The sequence below is a fragment of the Ornithodoros turicata genome, chromosome 7, assembly GCF_037126465.1.
Source record: "Ornithodoros turicata isolate Travis chromosome 7, ASM3712646v1, whole genome shotgun sequence".
NCBI classification, from domain to species: Eukaryota; Metazoa; Arthropoda; class Arachnida; order Ixodida; family Argasidae; genus Ornithodoros; species Ornithodoros turicata.
Genome location: NC_088207.1, coordinates 29,377,185 through 29,401,085, shown reverse-complemented (window position 1 = coordinate 29,401,085; position 23,901 = coordinate 29,377,185). Strand labels below are relative to the sequence as shown.

At 48.1% G+C, this 23,901-nt stretch overlaps 4 protein-coding genes across 4 annotated transcripts; 1 reads left to right on the top strand and 3 right to left on the bottom strand.

The window, feature by feature from the left end:
• The first annotated feature begins 579 nt into the window (after positions 1 to 579).
• Positions 580 to 3,762, top strand: LOC135399767 (uncharacterized). Its single transcript, XM_064631501.1, has 3 exons — positions 580 to 794; positions 1,422 to 1,823; positions 3,530 to 3,762. Exons 1-3 carry the CDS (start codon positions 755 to 757, stop codon positions 3,739 to 3,741), a joined length of 654 nt encoding a protein of 217 aa, XP_064487571.1. The 5' UTR covers positions 580 to 754; the 3' UTR covers positions 3,742 to 3,762.
• A 1,903-nt stretch (positions 3,763 to 5,665) lies between these two features.
• Positions 5,666 to 8,609, bottom strand: LOC135399766 (uncharacterized). The gene is made up of 3 exons (XM_064631500.1): positions 8,502 to 8,609; positions 7,026 to 7,409; positions 5,666 to 5,908 (listed from the first exon to the last, which is right to left on the bottom strand). Exons 1-3 carry the CDS (start codon positions 8,539 to 8,541, stop codon positions 5,691 to 5,693), a joined length of 642 nt encoding a protein of 213 aa, XP_064487570.1. The 5' UTR covers positions 8,542 to 8,609; the 3' UTR covers positions 5,666 to 5,690.
• A 6,010-nt stretch (positions 8,610 to 14,619) lies between these two features.
• LOC135399765 (uncharacterized) lies at positions 14,620 to 18,579 on the bottom strand. Its single transcript, XM_064631499.1, has 3 exons — positions 18,470 to 18,579; positions 16,468 to 16,848; positions 14,620 to 14,871 (listed from the first exon to the last, which is right to left on the bottom strand). Exons 1-3 carry the CDS (start codon positions 18,504 to 18,506, stop codon positions 14,654 to 14,656), a joined length of 636 nt encoding a protein of 211 aa, XP_064487569.1. The 5' UTR covers positions 18,507 to 18,579; the 3' UTR covers positions 14,620 to 14,653.
• Positions 18,580 to 19,568: 989 nt separating this feature from the next.
• LOC135399764 (uncharacterized) lies at positions 19,569 to 23,631 on the bottom strand. The gene is made up of 3 exons (XM_064631498.1): positions 23,512 to 23,631; positions 20,467 to 20,868; positions 19,569 to 19,886 (listed from the first exon to the last, which is right to left on the bottom strand). Exons 1-3 carry the CDS (start codon positions 23,558 to 23,560, stop codon positions 19,678 to 19,680), a joined length of 660 nt encoding a protein of 219 aa, XP_064487568.1. The 5' UTR covers positions 23,561 to 23,631; the 3' UTR covers positions 19,569 to 19,677.
• Between the last annotated feature and the right edge of the window lie 270 nt (positions 23,632 to 23,901).

Here is a 23,901-nt window from a genome sequence, read left to right as displayed (position 1 = left end):
GTTGGACTGCCGCGTACACCGTTTTTGTGTTGTATACAAAGCAAAAAGGGCAAAGGTGCAATAGGGTAGAGTTTCGCCTCTGGCGATGAAGCTCCCCAGTCATCTTCTCGCAATAAATTTGTTGTTCTTGTTGGGGCAGAGATGTGAATACAAGAACACTTAGCGCGACAACGAAACAGCACAGCTAGAAGAAGTGCGCCGAACATGTGTACTTGTGGCTCGCCTAGCACTCTACGCTACTAAACAATCCAACCCATTATGTCACGAAGAACGTCCCGAAGCCGGCACTAACACAATCTGCCAAGAGCGCAGCCCGAGCGGCTCCTTGAAAATAGTCCTAGATAATATTCGTTGGTTATCACTTTTGACATCGAGAGCAAACGTGACTGGTTCTCCTTTGTGTAGCACCGATGTGTAATCAAAATCTCTCTTTAACAACGAACTCCGCAACTAGGACATGAGTCATAAGCGCAGTGTATACGCTTTGTAAGAATATAGCCTATAAACATGTCATGTCGGTTTCCCGCACTACTCGTCTGCTGTCGCTCTTGCACAAGGAAAGGCAAGTGCTGCGTCAGCGTCTAGGCCAGTGTTTCACTCGCATTGCGTTTTTCTTATCCTTTTGATGTTAGCTGCAAAATCACGTATCGTCTGACAAAGCAGCTCTATATTTACGGATAGCGCGCTATCGCTTTGAAGAGCGTATACAGACCCCTCGGACCGACTTCTCTGCAGTGCCTCAAGGAGAATAGCCATGGCGATATTCTATGTCCTTCTAGGCTTCCTCGCAACAGGTGAGTGCCGTCACGAGTGAATTTTCCTACCTATAAATTGGAGTGCGTTTCTGATGTCGGTTGTCGTTTGTCTCCCCTACACAAAATTATATTCCGCAAGATATGGATAATCCTAGAAAATTAGTGAAATTCGGCACTGAAAGGAGTTTACAGGTAATACGAGCCTGAACTGCGAAACATACTCGTGCCAAATGTTCCTACGAAAACGTTCACACCGTTTAGAACACGCAGAATGGTAAACAGATCGGGGAATATATGTTTTGTCTCTGCATTGTCGGTCTTGTTGAGCAGGAGAGAGAAAGCGTCAGTTGCTGTTTTCTTTTCTCGTTTATTTTCTTTTTCTATCGATCATAAATCACAAACCACGCAACCGATGAATCCCTTTTCCTTTTGTGCTGAGGTCAAGGTAACGGTGCCTTTCAAAACAAGCAGGATCAAACGTACGTGTATCTCTTCATCTTGGCGCACACGTGTTTCCATGTTCAGCATGACGCAGTTCCTGAAATATTGTTGAAGCGTGACTCACCTTATTTTTAAAACTTGTCCTGTTTTATTGTGTAAGCCGTCAGTTAACCTCTTCAACCAATTTTCTTCGTGCTCAGTAGAAATGAATCTATCCAACCGCAGGCGTCCTGGCTGGCAGCAAATATGAGTCCAACAGCTACTTTGACACCGTCCTGCGCAACTACCTGCCCCACAACATCCGAGCGAGAAGACTGGACCCCCTAACCGTGAGGGACATGGACGTCACAGTACCAGGAAGCCTGCTTAGGCATGACTTCAAGGCGAAGTTCACGAACGGCAGCATGTTCGGTCTCTCGACCGTTGTCAGACGTCTCGGCGATTGCAGTGCACCAGGCTGGATGGCAGGGAATATCACTGTCGGTTGTTACATGAGCGTGAATGGACTCAATGTCCATTATAACGTCTCTTCTAAGGGGGACACGATCAGTAACGAAAAGAAGAAGTATACAGCGGACATCACGACGAAGAACACAACGGTCTTCGTCGAGGTCACACAGAGAAAACGTATGTGGAGTTACCGGTCGTTGTTTTGTAATCATACCGTTACCGTTAGAGTGCCACTCCAGACTCGAAAAACAGCGTTTATTTAGTCCATGAAACGAAGGTGCCTCAGGGATTCTATACGCGAAATTTCAATCATTCTTTGTTCACGAACGCTGTGCATTTCTGTCAATTTTTGAAGATTTGCTGAGCCTCCACAAGTTTCGATGACGCGAGGAGCGGGTGACGTAATCATAAGCCCACAAATTGCAATGATGTCATGTCCTGGAGGGGCCACTCGTCTCCTAGCAACGACGCCGGCATCCGGGGAGCGTCACGTGATGGACAAGCCACGTGACGCTGATGAGAAAGAGGGGAAGTGGGAGAGATGTTTTCTCCCTCCTTGTGTTTTCTCGAAGGTCGGAGCCGTCGGAGGATATGGCACGTGGGGCTCCGCTAACGGAGTGCAAAATGTGAGCCCCCCGGAGGACGCGAAGGGCAACAACGTTGTCAGATGAGAGTCGGGTGGTTTGTCGGAACCTAACATGACGTCACAGTTTTCAAAAATAATAATTAATTTTCTCTAGCTTTTGGGTCACGTAGAGCCAAAATATTTTGCATTGCAGGAATGTAAAGTGAGACAATAAGATTTCAGTAACATAACTGTGGTAGGATTTGGTAGGCACTTCAAAGGGTGTGGAAGACACCTCGGACATATATTTATTTTTTACTGTGTGAACGTGAACATACTTCCTTCAGGAACTTTCGCGCGAAGCATTTCATTCAAGAAGCGCGCCTTTCTTGAGCGCGAATTAGTTTGCAATTGCACGCACCTGCGGCGATCTCTCCCAGCTCCTTCCAGCGTGTTATGACGTCAGATCATCCGAGCACTTTTATTGGTTGCCGAGAGCAAGGCAACCAGTTGACCCCTCTGTGTCAGACGCGGGACGCGCGGCACCAAAGACGGGTGCAACCGCAAAGAGAAAGAAGGAAAAAGAAGGAACGACCTCATTATTAATAATAATTCCTGACTCTACGTCGTGGGACAACGGTAAGCGTGTGCGACGCCACAGTTTGCGGATCCACATTCTGTGGATTATGCCCACCTGGAGTTTTTTAACGTGCGCCAAAATCTCAACACACGGCACACCGTATTTAACGTCCATCGCGGAAGACGGCGTGTCAAAGCAACTTGTACCCTGCCACCAAGTTGTTGACGTCCTCGGCCGGGTTCGAACACGCAACCTTGAAATCAGTAGGCGAACATGCTACCAACTGCAACCGAAGGCTGGTACCTCACATGATGTTGCGGAGTGCCAGGCAGCTTATCCGGCTCGCCAGATTGTAAGCTGTCTTGCACTACCCGCTGCACTCGCCTTCTTCGTCTTCTTTTTTTCTTTCTTTTCCTAGTATTTATCGCAGGGCTTGTAATCCTAATCCTGAAGGGAGATCAAAATAGAAAAAAAGGAACTGCGCGGAGACGGGTGCCCTATGTGAGCTATGTCTTAGCACTGGCTTAGTACACGAGGGAAAGATTTATAGGAGAACCAGAACAAGCTAGTATAAAACTTACCAAGCTTTGGCCGCACTGCAGGTAAAAACGTACTGAAAGTAAACTGCATGCGCGCGGGGTGCCTAATGAGGAATCCTTTGTCTGCTTTACTGTCCTTTATCTGCTCTACTGCCTTACTGTGTGACTTGACTCACTGGCATGTACTACTCTTCCACAGCGAGAGCTGCGTCCCTGAAGACCTTCAGCGTGAGAAAGATGGCGCTTGATGTTGCTCTTTCAAAACGGCTGGATCTGAATCACAACAGGATGCAGGACTTTGTGACCACAATCAACAGGACCGTGCAGAGAACTGTCAGCGATGTCCTGTACGACTCTTTGAAGAATGCCCTGGATGTATCGGTCAGAGCTCTCCATCTTCCTGAACCGTAAATAAATGTACTCAACAACGTATAGTATATGTGTTTGTTGCTTGTTTGTTACGAAAAGTAAAATGTAGTCGATGTGATCATTGGCAACAGTTTCGCAGAGCGAAGAGCAGATGACGATATTTCGTTCGCAAGTATGCAGCAGGTGAGACTGTGGAAGAGTTATAATACTGTTGTCCAACTAGCTCTTCGAATATGCAGAGTGTGGATTGTCTTCGCCAAAAAGACAGACTCTCTCGATCCATGACTTTCGAATGGAGATCGGTCAGAATCGGGTTAAAGCCGGCTCTTCCCCTAATTACCCGTTGGCTTTACAACTCTGGCGAATAAAAAAAGCACAAACCGAACATCACACACGATATCCACAAAAATGTACGCTAATTGCATGTTGGCACGATGGTATTTACGAGAGAGCGCGTCCTCATGGAAAATGGCAGGCAACGAGTACATGAGCGTCTTGTTCGACATCGCAGAAAGTTATCGCGCCATGATCCAACCCCGTACAAGTTCTGCAGGGTTTCCTGAGTTCCTGTCCCGCACTGGTCTACTGGATTAGCTCTAACGGGATACTCCTAGTCATCCTCACTCATCCTTTCCACAAAAGCCATGGGGCAGTGAACCGCCATTGCGGCGGTGAATGTCCAATTACGGTGAATTACCTCATCACCCTTCGTGTATGTGAGAGGGAAACACCACTGTGGAACGTTTCTCGTCTGGTTGATTTATGATTTTGTGATCTCTGTCTCTGAACTGATGTGGTCTTCTTTCGACACGGTTGTCTGGAATCGCCTGTCAGTAGTTGTGCAACACGTATTTCCTTGGTTGTCATCGGAAATGTTGTTCCAACATTGTATCTATAGGAAGACCATATGCTGTTCGTGTTTATTACTCAATATAAATGGTCTTGCAACACGCGGAGATTTGAGATCGGATAAACCACAGGGTGCTGATTTCAGACAAGCGTCTCGCAAGCAGTACATGGGGAGACACATCTACTACATATCTAGACGCCATCATCGACATCCTGATGAGGCGGCTCTCATATCCCGACCCTGTTCCTATACGTGCAGGGACATTCCGCCCTTTTGTGCCCTTTGGTTTTTAATTCAATGTTTATTTTTATGGTGTCTGTAAACAACCATAGTCTGAATAACGGTGCATCGTGCATAAACGGAACGGAACGTTTAGACGTAAGAAGACGACCAAAAATACCAAACACGTGTGCCTCTATCATATAACTCGGCTGGCTTATAACCCTCGTCATCCAGGTGTCCAAGTGCACGTACCTGATTAACCACACCATGTGATATCTTGTATACTTGAGAAAAAGAAAACGGAAAAGCGTGTCTCCTGTTCCGAGACCTAAACACAGGCGTAAAAGTTACAAAGACCCTGTCTCTATCAGATAGAATAGACCTCTACCCGAGAAATGTCATCATGACGTTGGTAGACAGGCTGAAACCGAAACAAATCGAAGTGGAGAGCTGGGTTCCACGAATGGGCACTTGTTCGATATGTATTGATGCCTCGTTGCCTTGTTGCCTCGTATTGATAGAAAAGTAGGACCGAAGGTCGCGTCCCTTTCAGGGACCATCGTAATCCCCTCAAGACCGTGGCTTTCGACCTTGGTGACCTTGTTTTCGACCTTGAGTTTCGGCGTGGCGAACTTGTTGCCCCCTAGCTTCGAGCGTAGTTCAACTCTACCAAATTGGTGGCGACGTTGAACATTATGGCGTCATATGTTTACAAAGAGGGAGAGGTCCATTGAACATTGAGACCCAGACACACAACCCACAAGCAAATATTATCCCACCATCTAACATAGAGGAGCGATAGCAAGAGGCTTCTATTTTGCTTTAACCCGACGCTAACAATAAAACAATTTCCTATAGTTCCCTATAGCGCGAGAAAGCAGAAGAGATGTGATGCACGTTAGCAGTGACGTTTATTTGTTCAACGTAACGAAGGGAGTGGTATCGGCAATGTCTTGACTGACTCTTCCAGCGCCGTTCTAAAGGGACCAGTTAGCAAGTCGGTGATCCTTCCCTCTACACTGAAGTCCACTGCATTTATGAACCACTTCAGCTTATCCTTGTCCAGCTTCGGTTCGTGGGAGAGGTGCACGGTGAGGTCCAGGTGATGCATGTGCACTTTTACGAACACTGGTCTCGCTACCGAAAGAAAAGAAACGTAAGTGTTACTTAACCAGATTCACACCGGGGTACAATGTTGGGGGAACTCGTTCCAAGTAGCTCGTTGCCGTAACGAAGCTACTTTTCTCGGTAACTTTTAACTGGACTCGATGCTTTTGAGTTCCAGTAGCTTCTGGAGGAACTCGTTCATTTTTAGGTAACTTTGTCAAAGTAACTTAGCGAAAGTTCTAAGTTTATTTTGTTCGATTCTCGTCTACAAACATCACGACCTGCGTCCTCCATCCTCCTGCGCCTGCACACCGACGATACGTGCACGGGGGGAATCCGTTGTTTTTACGCGGTGAACATTACAAATTCTGTTGTTGTTTTTTTTTCGTACATTAGGAGGCTCGGGTGTTGCTCATCTTAGCGACAAGTAGTGTATTTATAATGACAGAGGGCATTGTTTAGTAGGGTTAAAACTTGGGGAAGTTCTTCGATATGTGCGTAGAGGACAACTCATAGAACATAAAGTTGCTTTGTGCTCCTTTCAAGAACCTTCATACGAGATCACAGTCATCAAATTCGTCCCTAAAGCGTGTCACATAAATGTAGGCTTCTTTCGTCTTATCAGATGTTGCCATTTTTACATATCAAAACTATTTTGAAACTTCTTGCACGGCGCCCGTTGTGTGATCAAGGTCTGAATTAACTATAGAAAGGTCAAGAAATAAAAAGTATATATTGGGTAGCAAATAACTTGGTAGTTGGTTACTTTTCTAAAGTAGCTTAGGAACTTCCAGTTCATTTTCATTACCTGTAGCTTCGTGAGTAACATTTCTTGCACAGTAATGTAACTGGTAACGAATTCCTTTGTCGAGTAACTTCCCCATCCGTGCCCGGGTATCACCACTGATGTGCATAGGAAGGAGATCTGCGCCATTTCGTGATTTCCTTTTCGAACTAGTTCTGCCGCCTACTGCAGGTATCAAGCCACAACAGGTATCAAGCCACATGCAAGTAACCATATCAGACGCCATATATTCCCGCCATTTTGCTGCACAACTCGAAATAACATTCCTGGTGGTATAACGTGAAACGATAAACAGTCTGTGTATACCTCCTAGGTTGGTCCCCCCTGAGAAATTGCACGTACGTTTCCTTTGGGTGAGTAGCACCCACATTTTGGTGTTTTCCGCCAGAAGGTCAGCCGTGAAATTCCTCTTGTCCTCATCCCTTTCGGAAGACACGTCGTAGTGAGCCCTAAGGTCGTCAATGCCTAGGTAGCAGCCGAAGGTTACGTTTGCTCTGAACCACTTTGGGGGCACACAGTCCCCACTACGCCGTAGCCCTTGCATGAGGCCAAAAAGGATGCCTTTGTGGAATGCGATAGGCTGCTTGTCGTCTTCGTGCAACATAACGTCGAATGGAGGCAGCACGGGGTATTGCAAGTGATCACGCTTCATAATTTCGGGCAGGTAGTTACTCAACACATTGTCCATGTACCTGTCCGCATCGCCATCGTCACTTGCGAAAGCGCCTGCAACAAACACACAAACAGCATTTCCTAATCAAACAGACCACCACAAAGCACAACCACAAGATGTATAGGAACGGGAAACGGGCAGTATCGGGAAACGGGCGGGTAACGGGATGTATAGGAACGGGCAGTTTCGCGTTTGGTATAGTCACGTATCGACTTTTGAAATAAAAGTACCGCGTATAACACGCACAAGCTCAGCTCTGTAGTCTATGCTTGTGCTCAGGAAACTATGAGCGACGACATAGTTTTATCCAGCGCCCGAAATCTCACCACAGGGAACACCGTCCGCATTCCCATTCGAAGCATAAGTATAGCTTCGTGGAAGACTTGCGTGTCTAACCAACTTGTGCGTACCTTGTCCACAAGTTACCGGCGTCTTCGCGTTGCGTTGTTATCTGGTATGTAAGATAGAGTTTCCGTCGGTGTAAATCTCGCAATACGAGAAAGTAAGAAAGAAACGAAGGAACAAAAGAGACAATATCAGCCAGGCTGATGCCGGCTTGCTGTTCTACAAAAAAAAAAAAGAAGAAGAAGAAAGAAACTCAAAATAAACATTGAAAATAAAGAAAAAAGATTGGAAAAGAAAGAGAGAGAGACGGTCAGTACAGCACCGGCACGACATGGCGTGAGAAAGACCGGTCAGAGGGCAGGGCATTATTAGCAGCAGTAGCAGCAAGGACCGAGTCTTGCAGGAAGCGGAGCAGGGCTGTGGTGACGGCCCACAGGCCGAGGGACTGGACCAAGGAGGCTGGCCATGGACATCGTGCTGCATCGGGCTGTTGCAGCAAAGTGTGCGCAGCTCCATTTCGGGCCCAAGCCGTCACCAATGCAACAATAGCTAGTTTCATTAGCAGGTTTCGCATGGTGTTTCAACCGGTATTGCGCCAAGGAAAGCTACGAAACCTGGTGGAAATCCACAGAAAAAGCGGAACATCTTGCCAAGCGCGAACAAGTGCGCCAAGTGCGACCTGTTTCTGCCCGCAGAAACAGGCCTATATGTGACGGAAATTACGGTATTGTCGTTCATTGAGTTAAACAGACACAATTCACACAAGATGGGAAGTACACCGAAAACATTTGCTGTCTCACCCGTTGCTAGGACACAGAGCAGAAGATACTGGAGCATCATGTTCCCGTTCTGCTGCAGCTTCGCTGAAGAGCCTCGTTTACTGCAGCCGGCAAAAGTGTCTGAGATTACCTTAGAAGAGCAGGTATTTTTATATCGTACCCTTTGTCCAGGAAAGCGATAAACTGTCAGATATATGACGTAATTGGAAAAACTGCCGAGTTGTGATGCCTCAAGCGTGAGTGAATTATTACGCGTGGGGGCATGCCGTTCCTCATAAAATTCTGCGAAGTATACACGTATCGTTGTGTGGTGAATCAGGCCAATATTTCAAATACGATATACCCAAGAAATGCTGAAAATTCGTTAATATCTGTTAAGGAAATGATCTCACTGTTGCAACTGCTGTTATTCAAGATACGCGTTTCAAACTGCTGAATCTGCACCCGAAATTACCTACACACTTTTGCCTGCAGGAACGTATGAATGCGGTAGCCAGTCCACGGAGCTGCGACAAACCTCTCCACGTATATCTATGCGTGGTGAAGTTGGTCACAGCCACGTGGACTGGCTACTCCGCATTCGTGCGCTCCTGTAAGTAAGGATGTGCGAAGCCTAATTGTGAAGAAAGTACTGTTGGGGACACGGTTAGCTAAAATCGCCTGTCAGTACTTCGCTGTCCCATATTACATCGGTTGCGCTTGAAAGTGTTGTGCCAATATTGTATTTGAAAGTGGACCATGTGCTGCACATGTGTATTACTTGCAAGAAATATTCGCAATGCGATGAAAAGACGCGGGGCGACGCGTGGTGGGAAACAACCGCCGATTCGTCGAGCAACAGTGTTACATGTTCCCAACCATCTATCGGCTAAGTCTTAGGCTAAGTAGCCGGATTCTTGGACTTTAAGGTTTATTCAAACGAGATAGTTCCTGACATATATTATCTCAAAATGCAAAAAACGTTGTTACATAGTCGAAATTAGTAACAGAACTGTCAGCGGAGTCACGATGAGAGTCACCTATACGCAGAAATGCACCACATCCGGTAGTAAGCTGGGGTGGTGCTGGTAGCGCTCCACAGATGTCGCTGTACGCTCCCATTGTTATTCGGATGTTTACGTTCGCCGCCCTACGTGGCATGAACTGCTGAGTTTGTGTCGGGTCTTAGACATAGGGTCACCCGGAATATTAAATTTGAATTTTCTAAAAAAAATTAGGTTAAATTCTATTAGGTTGATTTGAACGAAATTTGTGGCGTTTCTATACTGAGCACCGAGGCTGTCAAATGAGCCACCAGTATATAATTGTATGCCACCTGTTTTACAGTAGCTTTAATACGTTGCAAATTTTCCGTATTGTGCTTAAGCACATACAAAACACTGCAACGTTACAAGGGGGCGTCGGAAGGTGGACGTAAAGGGGCAGCTGCACCCACTGAAATAGGCGTGCGGAAGCCTGTCCTTCTTTTCTTTTTCTTTCTTGCGTTCTTTTTATTTTTATTTTTATTTTTCATCGAGATTGGGCAAGATGTCTTGCGTTCTTGTACCCAGGGTTTTGCCGAACTCACATGTACATGTATGAGGTAAAATTTGTTAGACCGAGGAACGGGCTAAGTAGCTACTCCACTCGAAAAGCGTTTCGAGTCATGATCGACTTATGAAGCAGAAAATCGACCTCCAGGAGCAGCTCGAGTCGCCTTACGAGACGAGGCTCGTACATGAATTCGGCTGTTAGTGTGCTCCGTACTTCACCTCCCCCGCTGACGATGAACTTCCGTCGCTCCTGACTGTTACCGTTATCGCGTTCTGTCAATCAAGGCTCGGGGGTAGATACAGAGATCGGTTTGCCTCTGGTGCACACAGGACAGAGCTTCAGAGGGCGACTCTGAATGGTCCGGATTAGAGCCCTGCATGGGTCCGGGCCCCCGACCCGGCCCGCGGGCCGGGCCGGGCTTGTTATTGGCTGCGTGCTCCGGGCCGAGCCCGGGCCGACAAAATACGCCAACCACCGCGGGCCGGGCCGGGCCCGGGCCGACTCGGCCGGGCCACGCAGCTAATTCCACACAATGGAGATGCATTAGTTCATATCATCATGCGCTTGCGTCATTCCTGTGCATATTTTGCAAAGACAAGCAAAGGATACTGCATTATGCATATGATTCGACCCTCTAGAACATTCTCAGAGCAACTTTACATTGCTCCTCACTCCTCACATATTTCTCAATCACTTTGGCAAAGCTTGGTGAGAGGGGTAGGGACTGGGAGAAGCAGTTTGTCGACAGCATGCTCTACCTCCGCAAAATCTTGACAGTGTAACGATAACGCCCATGCCCGCGTGCGTTCTGGATTTAATTTGGTCTCGTGCGGTTACGGTGTTAAACTGCCATCACTTGAATGTTTGTCTTCCCTCCTTATCAATTTACATATAAATTTGTTTGATCATCGCCGGAAACGCGTACGTCGCGGCTGGAAATACTAGGCCGGGATCTACTCGCCGGGTCACCGGGCCGGGCCGGGCCGGGCTCTAGTCACTGGGTCACCGGGCCGGGCCGCATAAAAATATGAAGGTCCGGGCCCGGGTCGGGCCATTTTTCGATGCGCCCGGGCCGGGTCGGGCCCGGAAAAGTCGGCCCGCGCAGGGCTCCAGTCCGGATAGTATTTCCCGGATGTTATCTCCCACACCATAAAGTCGGAGCTCCAACGCATAGCACGCTCCTACACTGTTAAACCAGAACTTCACCGCATAGCACGCTCCTAGCCAACTATCATTCCGAAAGATATCATTCTGTGCAATGATTTGTTGAAAATGAGAGGAGGCGCCTATCTGGGACAGATTATCTTGTCCCGGATAGGCGCCTCCCCCCTGTTTTGAACAAATCATGACACAGAATGATATCATTCAGTATGATGGTTGGTTAGGAGCGTGCTATGCGGTGAAGTTCTGTTTTAACCGTGTAGCTTGCTATCATCCTGAACGATAACGTTATCTCCCTGTATTCCCTGAAAGCGGGGGGCGTGCGCCATTTTTGTGGCATTGTGCACTCTAAAAACTGAACTTCACCGCACAGCACGCTCTGCGCCAACCATAGCCATGAATGATAGGGTTATCGCTTCTGATTCGAACAGAGATGGAGGCGTACGCCCTTTTGTGTCAATTAACATGTATCCAAACTGACACAAAAGAGCGTACGCCTCCATCTCTCTTCGAATCAGAAGCGATAACTCTATCATTCGTGGCTATAGTTGGCGCAGAGCGTGCTGTGCGGTGAAGTTGAGTTTTTAGAGTGTGCAGTTCACAATTGCCACAAAAATGGCATACGCCTCGCGTTTTCAGGAAATCAAGGGATAGAACGCTGTCATCCGGGATGCTGGTTGGCTAGGAGCGCGCTATGCGGTGAAGCTCTGTCAACTCCCCTTTCTCCCACCTTCGTTTCCTTTTTTTTTTGGCTATAGTCGTGACGATGCCCACTTGAGTGCGGCCAACAACGGCAAGCTACCTCGACACCCCCCCCCCCCCCCTCTGTCTTTAGAGTGCACCTGTCTCCTCAACTCTCTTTGCAACATTTCCCTCCTTTTTGTGTCAAAGGAGCAATGACGTGACACTTAACATAGCTCGAAACCCTGTCTCATTCGGCGAGCTGTCCGTAAGGAGTCACCACACAAAATACTTTCACTGTGCGAGGCATCGGCACTGCGCAATAACAATCGGAGAAAGCAGCCTCGGACGGCCAGTACAAGTGACTCTAGCCGGCATGATCCTCGTGTGACGCCGGCAGGTCCCCGTGCTTCTTTTCTTTTTTTCTTCTTTTTTCTCAGCTCACTGCGCCAATCTACGTCACGAGTCACGTGTCAGAGGAATAGGCTACGTCACGTCGTACCCTGCTCCTTCCCTCATTCTCCGATACGGTCTTTCCAAGAGGGGAGGTTATGTGCGACACCTATAGTTCCAAGGGCGAACAGGAGCGTCATCTTGTTTCCTCACCACACAGCGCCATCGCCAGTTGAGGATCAAAGACAGCCAACGTAATGCTCCCCGTGGGATAGGGAAGCGTGTGTGACTGTTGTGCGATAATCCACGTAGTGTGCACGAGAGCGTCCCGAGGATGTCAAGGTATCTACCTTGATGATCTGCTCGCAACAAAAACGGCAACATTTATGTTTAGGCTTGCATACTCCCCTTTTGAGTCAGGGTATCTCGCTCCTTTGCAGGTATCTCAGGATACCACAGGCTGGGTCCGGACCACGGTCCAGACAGGAGTCAAGGTTGCCTCTGTAGTGTTTCGGGGCTCTCCAGAGTTCGGGATCGGGGATCGTCTAGCCGTGTAGGAGGCTTGCTGCCTTGGGTTCTTTATATTCGATCGATTCGATTGCTGCTCTCGCAGGGCGCTCCTTGTCTGCTTTACCCAGTTGGCTAGATGGCGCTTCCATCTTTCGGCAGTCTTGGCGATGTCACTGGCTGTGCCTGCGTTCGGTAGGGTAGGACCTTTAGTCCAGGTGCTGTCGGCGTATCTATAGGCCTAGGCGGGTTTATAGTGTAGCTGGGCGTCTTTGCATTACATGTTCGCCATCCTTGCACTCTTCCTCACATAGGAACATGTGTCTTCGTTGAGGTCAAATAATTTCGATAGACGTGAGCGGGATAAGAGAGCGCCATTTCGAACCTGAAACAGTAGGCCACTTTGATGATCGTCTCTCTACTGTCTATATGCGGTTTGTTCTTCCTTCTACCTGCTGTATAGGTCCATACTTTTCTTCTTCTGGGTTTGTCGTTTCCAGCGTTCTCGTTTTGTTTTCCACGCTTCTTCGTTTACTTGTCTAAGCCATGTCCTGATGGTATTGGATTCGGAACGCGCTCGACAGATGGCATCGTGACGCTAGCGTGGCGCGGAAACAAGAGTGCTCTTCTGCTCGCCCCTGTAAGTTGTAAGTGTAAGTGAAGCTTATCTAGTGACAGTATGTGAAATGCGTGTGGAAATCGACCTATTGGGGGTACTGAGCTACCAAGGAGTACGCTTATGGGAACAGAGCCTTGCGCGTGCTCTGTAGGGCACGTGCGTTCATCGTTCTTTCGCAGGGGTTCATTTTATTTGTTGCAGAGGGCGTCGCAGTAAAAAACAAGAATTATTTTGGGGGTCACTTCCATGCTCCTAGCCGGCTTTCTAGATGCTTTCTAGCCTGCGCAGTGCAAATCTGTGCTTCCAGAAGAGCACGTGGTCGGCTCGAAACAGAATAGTGTTTGTGAGCCACACAGGAATGTGCCTTCCCGCTTGGCGAGCTGCGAGCCACTGCGCAAAAGTAGGTACCCGGGTTCGAATCCCGGTGCCACGTCTGTCGTGTCTGTGGTTTGTCCTGGGTTTTCCTCAGACGCTTTCAGATATATGTCGACACAGTTCCCTTAGAAGTCGGCCCAGGACGCACATTCCCCCAGGGCGTCTGTCGTGATGTTGCCCACCTCTGTGAGACCGACAACAGCGAGTCCTTTCACAACCACCACCACCACGTGGAATTCGCTGCCATCTTGTCCACGGCCGTGACCACGCGCTCCCCATAGAATAGGCGCCCGGCACACCAGTCATTCTAACCCGCCATAAGTCACCTGTGCCCTTCGTTCTTTCGCAGGAGCTCAAGAATGGGATGTGATATTCGGTATCCCTGACTAAAAAAACTCTGTTTGTCCCATCCTACAGTAGGCAATACGAAAAAAACTCTGAAAACTCTAAAAAAAAAACTGATGCCGCTCCGATGCCAATACATAAAAGAACTCTGAGATGTGGGCCGTAGCGTATGATCAGAGCGAGCCTTTCTTCTCCTCCGTAGCTAAGCGTAGCTCCGTAGCGTAGTTCTTTCCGTCCTCGGTAGCTCAGTCGGTAACGTGCTGGCTTGCTGAGCTCACGATTGCGGGTTCGGTCTTGGCCAAGAGCGGTAGCTATGTGGGGAGGTAAACATTGCTTCCAGCACCGCGTGTCGGAGATTTCCGGCGCACGTCAAAAGAACTCCTGGTGGTCCAAATTATCCGCAGTCCTACCTTGCTTCACGTGCAACATGTCGCAATACTGCGCAGACAAACCGTACGTGTAACATAACGGTACCATTGAGCCTTTCATCATATGTTACCCACAAGAGCAAGAAAGCAGCAGATATGTGATTGTACGTTATCAGTAAAGTTTATTTTTTTCAGCGTAATGAAGGGAGTGGTATCGGCAAAGTCTCGACTGACTGTTCCAGCGCCGTCCTAAAGGGACCGGTTAGCACGTCGGTGATCCTTTGCTTTACAGCGCTCTTCACAGTATTTATGAACCACTTCAACTTTTCCTCGTCCAGGTCCGGCTTCTTGGAGAGGTGGAGGGTGACTCCAAGACGGTGCACGTCCACGTTCACGTGCACTGGTTTCGCTACAGGAAGAACAGAAACATGGTGACACGAAAGACACGTACGCCACACCATTTTATGTTAGATGGTGTGAAAATGGAAAGGTGCCCGGCAAATGTATCCTGCACTCTTAAAAATGAACTTCACCACATAGCACGCTCCTAGCCACCATCATCCCGGGTGATACCGTTCCCGTTCTTGATTTGTTGAAACCGGGAGGCGTACGCCTTTTTGTGACACTTATGCAGAAATGTTAATTGTCACAAAAAGGCGTACGCCTCCCGTTTTCCACAAATCATGTAAGAGAAGGATGTCACTCGGGATGATGCTTGGCTTGGGGCGTGCTATGTGGTGAAGTTCATTTCTAAGAGTGTGTGTGCCAACGGGATAGTCACGGCAGGATAAAAAAAGCCTCGTCCACGGTGACTGTAAGGAAGGCTATGAGAGAGAAAGAAATGTGCAAGAGCAAGGGATCTGTAAGGAGGCGATGCCGCCTCCCAACGTCCAAGACCTGGAGCCGCCATGACACCTACAGCCACGGTCTTTCAAAGTATGAACACGACTCCGCCTCAAAATTTCGGGTACCCAATCTAATACAAATAATGGTTTTCCGCTGGGCTAAATGTGTGAGGCGCGTTTGTCTTGGGTCTCCTGCCAACATGTGTGCTTGGATGGCTGCCTATTGCGCAATAAACTTTCTACTGCGACATGTGAGAACGGCGGATGGAGCTTCTACGAGATAGTTCAATAACGTCCGTAACACGTTAAGGCAGCCGTATCTATCACGGTGGCTGAGTTGTAGAGATGCCACACTTTGCCGCCTTGGCTTAGGTATTATGTGAGTCACTAATACAGGACGTTGCCGCATAGCACGATCCCAGCCAACCGTCATCCCCAATGACACAAGTGACATAAGTATCACAAAAAGACGTATACACCCCGTACTTTCCATAAAGGCGGAGTATCATTCTGTGCCATGATTGGCCTTCAGCGTGCTATGTGATGAAGCGAGTGCTCATTGAACTCTTCATCTGATAGGGGTTTCGAACAACCTCTACAGAATTCCAATATATCCCTGAAAAAAAAGCTGGGACACGTGACTAATATTGGTGTTTTTAGAACAGATTTCGATGTAAGAGCCTTGTACAAGAAAACCATGTCGCAGTTTACAGCCGTACAAAACACTGCAGTGCCACCTCTACCGCACAGCTCGTAATCGACATGCATGCCACTACACACTCTTAAAAATGAGCTTCACCGCATGTACGTATATCATTTGGTCCCCTAATTTGTTGAAAAGGGGAGGCGAACGCCTTTTTTGTGGCAGTTATGAATGACATGATTGTCACAAAAAAGGTTTACGCCTCCCAATATGTTGTCTGGTTTTTCCAGAGACTGTATTCCGACCCTCAATACCCGTCGTCTCCTCGGAGTCACGTATCCCGTCGAATAGCAGTCAAACTATGGCACTATTTCGCGTGTTTTTCTTTTTTTTTTTTTCTACCGTGGTCAGTCATCCAGAAGGAATAAAATGACACTATACAGTTTCTAAAACGACTGGAACGGATACGACCGTGCCTTTAACGCAGCTTGCCCCCCCTTGGAGAAGCTGCACGTACGTTTCCTTTGGGTGACCACGACCCATATGGTGGTGTTCTCCGTCAGCAAGTCAGCCGAGAAAAGTTTCTTGTCCTCCTCCTTTTCAGAAGACACGTCGTAGTGAGCACGGAGGTCATCAGTGGCCAGGTAGCAGCCGAAGGTCACATTCGCTAAGTACCACTGTGAAGGGCTACAGTTCCCGTCGCGCTGCAATCGCCCCATGAGGTCAAAAAGGAGGCCTTTGCCGAATACGAAAGGCTCCGCGTCTTCCCCCATCCTGACGTTGAATGGGGGCAACCGGGCGTATTCCAGCTGATTGCGTTTCATATTTTCGGGCAGGTAGTTCTTCAATACATTATCCATGTACCTGGTTGTATCATCGTCGTCACCTGCGAAAGCGGCTGCAACATACGGAAACAAACATCATTTCTTGATTAAATAGACTTTAAACGGCAACAGAGAGTTTCAGTATATTGTACGCTATCGCCTTTGCGTGCGTAAGCGATAGTGTCGGTGGTTATGCGCATGCGCTGAGCATAAAGAGAACTTTGCGCATTAGGCTGAACCACCACGCTATCCCTTATACCTGCGCACAGGCGATAGTGTACGTTATATTAAAACTCGGCAATAAAAGAAAATGCGGACTAGCAAAGCGGCGGTACGTATCCGCTATGCGTAGAATACGTCTGTTCCGTTTGTGTGCGCCGACGTTGACGCCGCGCGCTGTATATAGCTTTGCAACACTTTCTTCGGCACCGCTCAACGCCTCCATATTGTGAACGGCATTTTGTGTTGTTTCTTCTAGCACCCGTGAGTTTTGTATCGTTTTACGTGCTTTCTTTACAAGCGATGCGATGTTTCGACGTTAGGTCGATATCGTATGTCGAAATTCTCGCCGCTTTTCCCAATTTTGCACTGTGTTACTTTTATCAGTTTACCGTTTTTACACTTCATGGTTGTAGAGCTCGTTATTGTGAATCGTTCGAGCGGTCAAAGACGAGCGTAGCCCCTACGATTTCTGAGCTATGACTTGGCACAGAAGCGCGCCTCCGTCTCAAAGTCAAGGTCCCGATAAGTCACCCTAATGGCATCTTGAACTGGCTGCCACCGATCGCTCTAGAGCGCTCAGACAACACCTTCGGCAGTTGTTTCTTACTTCCACCATCCCGAAGCGCTCTGGCTTAGAGCATTGGTACCAGTGGTACCAGTCGGAGATACCATAAAAGTATCACGCGTACGTCGTTGATCTATCACGTGATGCTGTTGTCGCGTGCATCAAGCTATTCTACCCCTGTAACAGTAAGCGCGTTAGAGATCATTCTACTTCGTTACGTTCGATTTCCCAGAACGCCCTCCCTCCCCCCCCTCCCCCACCTATCTACTACCTACGAACAAAGACATCAAAAGTAAGCGCGCGAAGTGGATACTGTCATTCGTGCACGGAAACCCGTACGCTCTAAGAAAAAAAGGAGTAAAACTGGGAGTAATTGCAGCTTCTACTCCCCTAGTCTGCAATTACTCCCCATTTTAGTCCCCTAATCCGACATTTGGTCCCGACATTTACTCCCCAGGACTGCAAATTGTCACTAAACTTCGCGAATGGTCTCCTGAATGCAACAGTCTACGTAAATATGTGCCATTGGTCAATTTGAACGACATAAGGCTGTATAACTCAGACAACGTAGCAATTTTCCTCCCACACAGAGTAAGAAACAATTAGCGCATCTTTCTTCGCAAATTGTGCCCTAGTATGGCGCAAGATTTTATATCACTCGATATATCACGGTTGACGGTTTGCTTCGAAGTATTTTCATGCATGCACACCAATTATGTACCTGGGACTCCTACAACAGCGCGTGAAATGCAGTCTCCACTTTGTGACATTCATTTACTCCCGTGCATTTACTCCTGAAATGGACTATTTTTTGTGGCAATGCATTTAGTCCCCAAAAGGAGTAAAAGTACTCCTTTTTTTCTTAGAGTGTAGGGTTCATACGGGGAAATGAACTGCTCCTGGCTTACCTGTTGCTAGGACGCTAAGCAGAAGATACTGGAACATCACGCTGTCGTTCCTTTTGCAGCTTGGCTGAAGAGCTTGGCAGCGGCCGCGAGAGTATCTCAGACTCTTTCAGAAAGACGCCTGTTTTTATACCGTTCCTTCCGTTCAGAAAATGGCTGACTGTCAGACAGAGTTATTATTAAAAAATGCCGAGCTATCATGCTGACGGCGTCAAGTGCGAGTGAATTATTACGCGCGAGAGCAGCAGTTCATCTCGGAACTCTGCAAAGCACATACTATATCTCTGTGTGGTGAATCATGCAAGTATTTCTAACGCGATACAGTTTCACTTTGGAATAAAGCAACTCACGACCAATAAATGCTGAAACTGCTTTTGCGAATGCAAGCTCTATGCAGAACCTCAGTGCTGCAACTGCTGCTGTATTTAAAATGTGTGCTTAAAACTGTTGAATCTGCAGCAGGAATGACCTCTACGCAGCAACACGCGAATGCGATTCGTACCCCTTTACATATATGTTAAAGGGAGGCTATATCTTCCACTTTCCCGCTTGCTGTCGTTGATTGATTGACAAAGCAGCGCCAGACTGATTAACGAAGTACGATTTTTGATCGCTGATGAACTGATGACAAAGAAATGTGCAACTGGTTGATTAAATTATTTCTTTTGTCTTCAGTCTGAGTCTTTCAATAAAGAATATCAATGCAAGGGACGCACGTTGCAAAAGTGAAAAGGTGCGTTCGTGACTGGTTCGTGCATGATGCATGCTGAGCACCATCATCTGTTTTCATCATTCATCACCTCAGCAAAATGCATGCTTAAATGCAAACATCAGAAACGTCAGTGGTTAACATGTTAGCAGCAATGTCGGGTTCCTGTTTTGTGCACCTTGTGTACTTGTAAATTGTGTTATAGTGCGAAGTATCGGATAGAGTATTGAAAAACATGAACTCTTTCGGCAGGAGTCATAAGGAGACACGAGGGCCCGATATTCTGCCGTTGGTCAATTCTGTAAGCGCGGCTTACAGAATCGGCACCGGCGGCTGCCTTTTCAGTTAGCCGTATACTTCTAGATACGTGTGTTCAAACATCCAATCTACGTGTTTTCATACTTTGCAAATTTTCTTTATTGTATTTAAACACTCACGGGACACCGCAACATTACCGTTCAGTATATCCCGTTTCAACTAAGATTCGGACCGTAAATGCACATTAGTTGTTCAGCGGTACAGACTGAGCGGAGAGCTGGAGGGCCACTCTGAACGATCCGGATAGCAATTCCCGGATGTTGTTTTGCACCTGTTGCTTCGCCTTTGCGTGGTACATTTCCGTCCTTCCCTGGTTAAGCTGCAGAACCTTGGAAGTAACGAAACTCAGCTCCATGCTTTGGATTTCGAAGGTCCTCACGTATGCAGGTTTGTCTAAAAATAATAATACATCAACAAACAGAAATCAAAACAGCTCCAGTGTACCGTTTAGACAGTTTAATCACAGGCTTCTTATTCACTTTTTAATATAGACTTTTTAACCACATTGCCATCCGTCGTTTAGCATACGGTGTGCACGTGCACGCAACTGTGGAATCCCGATATCCCATTACAGAAAATATTTGTGCAATCATTGTTGTATATCAGCCTTATCTCCCCAAGGTGCACCTTATATCCCGGTGGTTCCGTAAGTGGATTTGTTATGTTTGTTGAAAGCCGGTGCGGTTCAAACTAGTAAAGATGTCTACTCCCGGCAATTGGACTATATTCAGGTTCCGTAAGCCGCGCCATTAGCAAGTCATGTGCATGTATGTTTACTTCCCGCCAATGGTTCAAAGAATCGATTATGGGAAATTGGGAAATAAACATACATGCATGTGGCTTGTGGGCATTGCTTCTATTCATATGTAATTTGGTTTCTTTCTAAGTTCTAACTGACTAAAAAAGCACGTGCTTATGGAACCACCTGAATCAAGGTGTACCTGTGACTTGTATGTAGCTCTACAACTCTTACTTGAGTGTTTCGTAATTTCCAGCGACACCTTGATCTTGGTTACCTCCAGGACGGCCGTGTACTCCTTTGTTGAGCCAAAAAGTTCATCCCCTTTAGAAGTGACCTGGTACTCAGCCTTGATACCACCCAAGAGAATGTGACATCCGACTGTGACATTGTCACTCTTCCAGCTGCTACAATCGCCGTCACGGGAGACCACGTTCGACAATCCGTTCAAGGTTCCCTCCCTAAGCTTGGCATGGAACTCTCTGCTGTACGGAAAGGAGGTTCCCTCGATTTTAACGTCGAAGTCGTCCAACTTGTGAGGGTCCAGGCTCATGGATTTGACGCTGCTAGGAAGGAAGTCGTGAGCGACTCTGTCCATGTACGAGTTGGCGTCGTCTTTATTATCAGCCATGCATCCTGCAACGGTGAGCATATGGCCAATGATGTGACCATCTCGATTGCAACACGCATTTCGGTGTCACTTGTCTCATTGCATAATTACAATTCAGGTTTGTACCGCACTTCGGGCTATTATTGCGCGGCACGATCTTGCGCGGTTTGAATCCAGATGCTATTGCACTTTAATCAGCAGTCCTCTTGATATACCGGGTGTTTCACGCAGGCTGAATAATTCGTAAACAGGTGGCGCCATTGAAGAACTTTCTTTTCAGTAAAGATCCTTGGGAGATCAGCCATGACCTGAGTAGTCAGCGGCTCATTTGCATACGCGCGCTGATTAAATAAACATCCTACCTTTTAAATTTTACTTCGCACGCTTACGGAGCCTCTTTTCGACGTATTGGGACCTTCAGCAAAAAATACTCAAAGGAAAAAAAAAAACGCGCCGACAGTGACTTTTTCGAGTAATTAATCGGCGTCTGTTTATATATTTCTTGTGTGAAGCAGTGCAGCAATGCGCTCTTTGGATAAGCTATCCGGCTTTCAATTTCGTGTTCATCCGCCTTGTTTACGGACGGGTCCGACGGAAGATTAGGAACAAGATTAAGAAGGGCGCCGAGAAGGGGCCCTGTCGAGATGGCGGCTGGTGAAGGGTCATCCAGAAGGGCGGGCTTGACACGTTAATGGGGACGACTTCCAGACGGCCAGGGAGTTTGAGAGAGATCGTCTTGTTTTGGCGGGAGGGGACTGGAAAGGGACCGTCGTAGGGAGGTTAGAGGGGCCGTCGAGTGGCGTCATGCCGAAGGATGACATAGGAGGCGGTTCATGCACCCGGCTCTGCGTGCATCAACAGACGTCGGGAGGAATGGCGCGGGGGGGGGGGGGGGGGGGGTCTGAGCTTGGCGCAGCAAACCTGGAGGCGCGTTGCGAATTGTAGAGGGTCAGACGCAGGTGGTGCAACGAGCTAAGGGTCGAGGAATTGTCCGGGCAGGCGCAAGGGCACGAGAGTCTGGTCGCGCGGATGGAGAGACGGAGAGGTCTGCTGTTGTGGCCGTACGAACGCCAAGAAGAAGAGCAGTAAACGCTCCACCCAATGCGTGGGATCCACGGTGACGCGTCAGGCGGTCTTCAGCGTGCGATGGAGGCGTTGTACGATTCCATTGGCGCTGGAATGGTACGCGGTGGTCAGATGATGACGAACACCAAAGAAACCGTAAAGGAATTGCAAAGAGGCGGGATGTGAATTGCCGCACGCGGTCGGTGGTGATGATAGCCGGTGCACAGAAGCGCGGCGCCCACGTTGAGAGGAAATCGGTGACGACGGTTTCGGCTGTTATATCATTTACCCTTCATTCTTCTTGGCGTTCGTGCAGCCCCAGAGTATACCTATCCGTGTCACCATCTGACCTGACTCGACCTTTCTTCGACTTTTCGTCCGTTGCACCGCCTGCGCCAGACGCTCTACAATTCGCAAGGCGCCTCCAGGCTTACTGCGCCGAGCTCAGGCCATGACGTGCACTCGCTGACCCCTTCAACCTCCCTACTATATGGTCTTTTTCCGGTTCACTCCTGCCAGAACAGGACGATAACTCTTAAACTCCCTGGCCGTCTGGAGGTCGTCTTCATCGACCGTGTCAATCCCACCTTCATGGAAGACCCTTCACCAGCCACCATCTTGACAGGGCCCTCTTCTCGGAGCCCTCCTTCACATGCGGTCGTACCAGCTCGCACCGTTCGTTGGGCCCTTGGTCCTCCGGCCATTCGACTCCTTCCACCAACTCAGCCATCCCTGCTCTACAGCCCTCTTCACTCGCCTCAGTGGCATCCGTGTTGGCCAACTGCGGTCTAGGCAGGGGCACTTGTATGGGCAGCGACTTGTGGACGCGCAGACTCATTCCTAATTGCGCCCACGAAAAGTAAGGGCCTCTTATCTACCATCTAGCACTTGTTGTCTTTAATCCGCTACCCCCCGCGACAATCTAATACCATTTAAAGCACCCGGTGACGTCAGAAATTAGGGACATCAGGACATCCGAACCCCCACTAGATGCCCACTAGATTCTCGTAATATGATACGCTGCATAACTTGAAAATCCACAGTAACTCATGGTGACCAATACCTTGCTGAGCCAGATATGACCCCAATAATACCGTGCGAATTACCAGGATGGGGGGGGGGGGTATGTTTATTAAGAAAAAAAAAGAAAGAAAAAGTCAGCCAGACAGAGGTCGGCTTGCTATTCCACGAAGCTAAGCTGATATGCTGCAACCAGTACGAAAAAGTCCACGGATACAAACGCGACTACGGTTGCCACGACTCTGCGACTGCGGTTGCCACGCTCACAGAATGAGTTGCTAAGCATGAGCGTTCCCAGAATTTTTCTCAAGGGGGAGGCAAAAAGTGCTCCCAAGGGGCAGAGGGCAACCCCCTCACCTCTTCTCCTGGAGATGAATGCTGCCGACTGTGCAAACTGGGTAGTCAGAGGTTCATATGGATGTGACCTAATAATAAGTCACCCAGACATAAATGACGACCGGTGAATAAAGAATGCGCATTTTTCATAAGTGGCCTTAGGTCGGCAGGAAGGGATGGGCACGTCCCCCTTGCCCACCTGTCGCTACGCCCTTGTAGATAAGAAGAAAAAAAAAAACGCGTCTTACCCACTACCAGGAGGCTGCAGAGAAGAGCGGTCTTGCCCATGAGCATCATGATGGCTCTCTGGAGGTGGTGACAGTCACTGGAAAGACGGGGCCTCCGTGTGAAAATGTTCAGCTCAGAAGCTGCTTATAAGGTTTTTTCCTTTGTTATGAACGCGTGAAGTTAGCGTACGTAAAAAAATGCGCGCGTAGGCAAACAGTCCCACTGCCGGAACTTTAACGCACATACAACCGAACGTCACCGGACTCTATTAGCGTCACTGCAGGAAATGTGCAAGTCTAAACATAACGAAGCCCAACACGTATGCAGGCTCAGCGAGAGCAACTTCGGGTCTGTTGCGAAACCATGCATTCGGAATGATATCACACGGCTACAAAGAGGAATGTTTTAAC

Coding starts and splice junctions, on each gene's coding strand:
- LOC135399767 (XM_064631501.1), top strand. CDS start 755: ATGGCGATATTCTATGTCCTTCTAGGCTTCCTCGCAACAG. Junction 795..1,421: donor TCTAGGCTTCCTCGCAACAG/GTGAGTGCCGTC, acceptor ATCCAACCGCAG/GCGTCCTGGCTGGCAGCAAA. Junction 1,824..3,529: donor CGAGGTCACACAGAGAAAAC/GTATGTGGAGTT, acceptor ACTCTTCCACAG/CGAGAGCTGCGTCCCTGAAG.
- LOC135399766 (XM_064631500.1), bottom strand. CDS start 8,541: ATGATGCTCCAGTATCTTCTGCTCTGTGTCCTAGCAACGG. Junction 7,410..8,501: donor GCTCTGTGTCCTAGCAACGG/GTGAGACAGCAA, acceptor TGTTTGTTGCAG/GCGCTTTCGCAAGTGACGAT. Junction 5,909..7,025: donor GCTACTCACCCAAAGGAAAC/GTACGTGCAATT, acceptor TTCTTTCGGTAG/CGAGACCAGTGTTCGTAAAA.
- LOC135399765 (XM_064631499.1), bottom strand. CDS start 18,506: ATGTTCCAGTATCTTCTGCTTAGCGTCCTAGCAACAG. Junction 16,849..18,469: donor GCTTAGCGTCCTAGCAACAG/GTAAGCCAGGAG, acceptor CGTATGTTGCAG/CCGCTTTCGCAGGTGACGAC. Junction 14,872..16,467: donor CGTGGTCACCCAAAGGAAAC/GTACGTGCAGCT, acceptor TTCTTCCTGTAG/CGAAACCAGTGCACGTGAAC.
- LOC135399764 (XM_064631498.1), bottom strand. CDS start 23,560: ATGATGCTCATGGGCAAGACCGCTCTTCTCTGCAGCCTCCTGGTAGTG. Junction 20,869..23,511: donor CTGCAGCCTCCTGGTAGTGG/GTAAGACGCGTT, acceptor TCACCGTTGCAG/GATGCATGGCTGATAATAAA. Junction 19,887..20,466: donor GGAAATTACGAAACACTCAA/GTAAGAGTTGTA, acceptor TATTATTTTTAG/ACAAACCTGCATACGTGAGG.